The 6,000-nt window shown below is 42.5% G+C and overlaps 1 protein-coding gene across 1 annotated transcript in view; it reads left to right on the top strand.

Annotated features, from left to right (window-relative positions):
- Nucleotides 1–2,067: 2,067 nt before the first annotated feature.
- Nucleotides 2,068–6,000, top strand: part of SORCS1 (sortilin related VPS10 domain containing receptor 1) — a 158,848-nt gene continuing 154,915 nt past the window's right edge. The window contains exon 1 of the mRNA XM_055424696.2: nt 2,068–2,127. Coding sequence (XP_055280671.2) covers nt 2,070–2,127 — 58 coding nt within the window. The 5' untranslated portion in view covers nt 2,068–2,069. The remainder of the gene's footprint in view (nt 2,128–6,000) is intronic.

Below are 6,000 nucleotides of genomic sequence, written 5' to 3'. Positions count from 1 at the left end.
TCCGCAGGGTAGCACACCACAGTTTATGGGATGCCAGCATCATAGATGTTGGTTATTTCAAGGAAGAAACTTGCAGCAATTAAGGAGGGAGGTGACCAACATGTTACTACCTAGTAATAATTTGCAAAAACCAGTAACCTGCTGAGCTTTCTGGTTTGAGAGTTGTTGGGAGCTTGTCTTTATTTTTAGTGCCCACGACTGTGGTGTCATCAGTAGAGGCTGATTGAACCCAATCAATGCTTCACTTTGGGCAGTGGAGTTCTACCAACCATAGACAAGCAGTCACTACAGTGGATGGCCGCAACGATGGTGAAAGTGTCACATCTTCCCATGTTCAGATTCCAGCCAGGCGAAATGACCGAGTGCCTGTCCCCTGTCTCTTTGGGGGGAATTCTAAAACCCTTGCTAGGACCGTTCTGCCTCCTGGGAGAAGAAAAACACAGAGTTTAATTTTTCAGGCATAGGCTCTGAGTTTTAGGCCATGTGTCAATCAAAGAAACGTTACTGACAGTGATAATAGGGCCTTAGGAGACTTCTTAAGATGAGCAGAGACTAAGCAGGCTAAGCCTCAGACTCTTGGAGTTGGAACATAAGGTCAAATGAGAAGTGTTCTGGGGATGCCCATAGGATAGTGATTAATTTACTTACTTCGAAGAGCTGACAGACCATCATACACTCTCCCTACCTTCCTTCCCCCTTACCTTCCCCGCTTCCTTCTTTCAGTGTTTGAATATCTATTATGTTAGAGCTCAGGCATTATTTTATTCATTTATACATATGAATATAAAGTGTTTAAAGCAAAACTCCTCCATGGCTCTCAGTTTGATGTAGGGGGGTGGCTGCTCTTACACAGGGAAAGACAAAAGTAACTCTAGCACACTGTCATAGGGTTTATATTTTAAAAAAGAAAAATTTGTGGTAGGAAGAGAAAATTTTTCCTGGTGTAACTGGGAACTAGGTAATGGAGGAAGTGACTTTTCAGATGTGTCTTAAAATAAGAGTCAAGGAAGACGAGGTGAACCTGGAAAACAGCCTTTCATGCTGGAGAGAAAAGCACACGGGCTCACAGAGGCTAAGGAAGGGCAAGAGACACTTTCAGAAGTGGCACGTCTTCCCCTGTAGCAGGACGGTGACAGCAGAAGCGAGATGCATCTAGGGTACCACACAGAGACCTGAGTGTTTTCACCATTTACATTTTCTCACATGGATTTGATGGTGGAGCTGAGGGGCTCAAATGAGGCAAAAGGAGACCAGTTTTAAGGCATGTTACCACCTTCCGCTTGGAAATGAAACAAATAAATGAAAGTTGTGCAAGTCCTGATTAAAAAAAAGTTATAGACAACCCCAGGTTTAATTAATCTTGTTGAATGAAAGTCTTACGAGATGGAGTATAATGGCCCATGTTACTTATGTAACAGGATAATTATTTTCTATTTAATATGGTTCACTATAAAGATAAGACTAAATAATATGTGCCTCCAAGGTATTTTAAATAGACTTGTCTTTTACTTACACTTGTGGCTTCCATCACACATCATAAAGCGACTGCACTGCATTTCCCCCTCACATTGGTTCAAAAACACAGAGAATGGTCACCCTGCGCTGTTCTGTCCACTACATTCGTTGAGTAACATGGTCTGTTCATAGGGTAATAGTAGATAGTTCTGCACATTTCAAATAAAAACGTTAATTAGATCAGTTTGCTATGTAGATCACTGTTCAAGTCATCCAGCTAAAGCAGCTTGCCTGGCCTCTGCCTGATAAGTCTTGAAAGTTTAATATACTGTCAGTGAGATTGTTGCATATGACATGTGTGGGACTTATTTGCAAGTCTGAGCTAATAACACACAATATCCTTGCCAGAGTGAAGCCTGGCCTCCATCAAATAAAGGTTTCATTATCAGCTTTATTTGAAGTGGAAATTTTACTGTCAGGCTACATGTATCCCAAGGATCGTGGCTTTAAAATCCTGTGAACATTAGTATAATAGTTTGTGGGACTCAGCTGAGTTTCTCTGGGGCATGTGGGGTTTCATTAATGTTAATATTTCTCCATCATTTAGGTCTGTGATGGGGTCGAACAAGGAACCGGACCTTGTGCATCTAGAGGCCAGAACTGTGGATGGTCGTAAGTAAAGTCACTTTTCCATGATGCTCATAGTAATAATTTGTTTTCTGGATCTGCCATGAGTTACATCTGTGTTAAGGGAAATCACAGTGGCACTAATCTAAGTCATCTGGACCTGAGGACTTTTTTTTTTTTTGTCCTTAGTAATCTAGAGTTGTCTTGATAATTCTCTACAACTGTCATCCAATCAAGGGGTTTTTCTTTGCAGATGATGAAAAAATTCCAAAATCCCTTATTGTTAAAGTAAACACATATTATTATTGTGTTCAGTTCAGTTCAGTTGCTCAGTTGTGTCCGACTCTTTGCGACCCCATGGACTGCAGCATGTCAGGCCTCCAACTCCTGGCAGCACCAACTCCCGGAGCTTGCTCAAACTCATATCCATGGAGTTGGTGATGCCATCCAACCACTTCATCCTCTGTCGTCCCCTTGTTACTGCTGCTCTTTTGTTGTGATTTTTTCACCAGTTTTCTTGTTTTATCAGCTATCATCCAGGCAGTACCTCAAGGTCTAGTGGGAGATTCAGAGTACTTGGAAAGGGCTTGTAGGAGAGAAACAAGCAGCAGAAGGGAAAAGTCAGTCGGTAGCTCTGAATGCCCCTGGTTAGATTGGCTGAGTGAAGGACTGTGTTTCCTGGGGACACTGTGACTTTAGCACACGATGTGGAGGGAGTTGAAGATCCACAATCCAAACACGTCTGTATGGCTCACAAGTTCACTCTCTTGTGTGACCTTGAAAGTCTTTATGCCTCTGTTTCTTCACTGTAAGTTGAAGAAGTTAATAACAGTGATTCCTATGGTAGCTAATATTTACTGAGCACTTGCCCTGTACTAAGAATTATGCTAAGGGATTTCTATACTTTATCACAACTATCTTCACAACTTGTAGGTGGTTCCTATTTTATGGATGAAGCAATCAAGGCATAGAAAGTTTAATATGGTTAAATGACGTGGATTTCCTTCCCCTTCTTTGGTCCTGGGGATCTCCAGAAGGGCTGAGCATTTCACGGGGTACTGCTAGGCTCAAGATGGGTGCTGCAGGTGAAAGAGTAAAGGGGGAAATATAGAGAAGAAAAAAAGGATGAGAGAGAAGAGGCAGGTGAAAAGGAAGAGGTCTCCAGTGTAGAGAAGAGGAAGAGAATGGACTCTCCTTGGAGCCGGGAGGCTGGTGGAGGTTGTCCAGCACTGAGCAGAGGGTTATAATCCAATTTTGGAGACCTTCCCTGCTTCACAACTACCCCTCACAGTTCACAGACTTCACCATCACTGCCGCTGAGCCTGTCTACATGTCCTCCACTCTCTGCAAAGGCAGCTGATACCCATGGTTGACCAGCTCACAGCTGAAGGCAGCTGGTCACGCTTTCCAGAAACCACACCTCCTCCGTCACTGTGCACTCACAGGGAGATAATGTCATCTCCAGAGGTTTCTTTCCCTGTGTAGGGGGTGAATAAATATCCTTTGGCTGAATCAGTTGGGGGACAGATCAGGGTCCAAGCTGACCATCTCCTTTTTCCTTCTAAACTCAGAAAGGGCTGTGATATGCAACGTGCCCAGATTGTACCTGACACAGAATAACCTCAGCAATTTAGAGCTGCTTCCTCTCCTCTTTTAAAGTGGGCTTTCTCTGGTGGTGACTAGAGCTGGCAGTGTTACCTTGGATTCCAAGGTTCAGTTCTCAGTACACAATAGCCAGAGCTGTCTTTTCTGAGGTCAGAGGTTACAATGTCATCTGTCCATTTTCTCAGTCCCATTTCACTCTGGGCCCTCCTCATTCCTAACCTGGGGGTCTTTGGGTTTGCTTTTAATTCTTAGACCTGCAAGGTCTATCTCCCTATAAGGCTCCAATACCTGGTGTTTCCTCTGCTTGGAATTCATTTCTTCCCTCCTCCCTGACCAATTCAGTATAACTCATCACTGGGGATCATCCAGGTATCCAGTTAAACATCCATTTTTTATAACTTTTAATTCTGAAACAATTTTAAACTCACATGAAGTGAAAGTTCATCAGTCATGTCTGACTCTTTGCAACTGCGTGGAGTGTAGCCCTCCAGGCTCCTCTGTCCATGAAATTCTCCAGGCAAGAATACCAGAGTAGTAATACCGGAGCCTTTCCCTTTTCCAGGGGATCTTCCTGACCCAGGGATTGAACCTAGGTCTCCTGAATTGCAGGCAGATTCCTTACCATCTGAGCCACAAGGAAAGACCCTTAGACTCATGTAGAAGTTGCACACACACACACACACACACACACACACACACACACACACAAATAGTAGAGTTCCCTCAAATCCTCCACCCAACTTCCTCCAATGATAACATCTAATATAACAACAGAATTATATCAAACCAGAGTAAGCATCCCTGGTTTCTTAAGACTTCTTAAGGAAGTCTTTCTTGAACTTCTAATATAAATTCATTTATTTTGTGTTTGCTTTCAGCCAACTCTATTATTTATCTTTATGGTGCTCATCTTAGCCTGAAATTACACATTCCATTTACATGCTTATTTAATCATAACTTTTCCTCTCCACCAGCCTATAAGTAAGTTCTGTGAATGCAGGAGTCAAGTATACCTTTGCTTGATAGTGCATCTCCAGCACATGCCACCATGGCTCCATGTAGAGAGAGCTTACTGAATGAACGAATACCTCATTGACCAATTTTCAATCAACTGGCTACCTAAACTCACTTACAGGTTTTATGAAAAATTTAGAGCACTGCATCTCAAACTTGAACATGCATACAACCCACCTAGTTCAGTTCAGTTCAGTTCAGTCGCTCAGTCGTGTCCGACTCTCCGCGACCCCATGAATCACAGCACGCCAGGGTTCTTGTTAAAATGTGGATTCTGATTCAGTAAGGGCCCTAGCGTCTGCAGGTGAAGCTGCTGCCACTGGTCTGTGGGACACGCTTAAAGTAACAAAGTCTCACAACGAAAAACTAATGAAAGAGCTTTAGGGTCTGTCTCCCATGACCACACTCCTTGTATAGAAAGCTCTGGATGAAATTGGTAGCATCCCAGTTTGCTTTTATTTTCCAGCTTTGGGGGATTCAGCTGCTTTCTGGCTTGTGGCATCTAATGCTCCTCACTCTGTATCCTGAAAGCAACAAGACCGTCACTTTCCCTGATCGGCACGTTTTCTCTCACCCAGCAACATTCCTGTGCTCCTTGCAGACACGGAAGCTGATCACGCCAAACTGTCATCTCAGGCTCAGCTTTCACAAGGCATGAAATACATCAGTTCTAATTTTACTTATTTTACTTTTTTTTTTTTGCAAAGGCAGCATCTTCAGAAACTATCCAAGAGTGAAAATTCAGTATAGGGATTTCATTTGAAAAGTTATCCCTATCAAAACATAACAGGGAAAAAAAAAACCCACAAAACCTACCATTGAAATAAAGGATATAAGCATAATGCGTGACCTGACTCTATGTAAAAAAGAGATTTTTTTCAGTATCATATTCCCTCTGTCTGTCTGTGTCTCTCCGAGAGAGTCAGTAACCATGGCTTCAGATCAAAGAAATAGAGAGGAGGAGGAAAGAAAGAGAGAAAACAGAGAGGTCAGAGTAGCAAACTGTTAGCAAATATAACTGAGCGTTTATTTATCAGAATCAGACTCCAGGCCAGTCGGTTGCTCCCAGAAACCCAGTATCTCTCTTCTCTCTCTCTCCACATTCTGGGATTGGGTTTGCTCTTTTGTTTCTCCATCCCTTTCTTACTGTTTAGTATATGAAACCCATTATTTGTATTCTAGGTCATACATCTGGTAGAGCATATGCGCAAGTAATACAATTTTTTAAAAGTTTTTAGCAAGTTTTTTTTTTCTTTTTTCCTGATTTTCATGGGTTTAGGAATTTTGTCACCAATTCAC

The sequence above is a fragment of the Moschus berezovskii genome, chromosome 12, assembly GCF_049115385.1.
Source record: "Moschus berezovskii isolate FMDL1 chromosome 12, NW_MosBer_1.0, whole genome shotgun sequence".
NCBI lineage: Eukaryota > Metazoa > Chordata > Mammalia > Artiodactyla > Moschidae > Moschus > Moschus berezovskii.
This window is presented reverse-complemented; position numbering and strand designations above follow the sequence as displayed.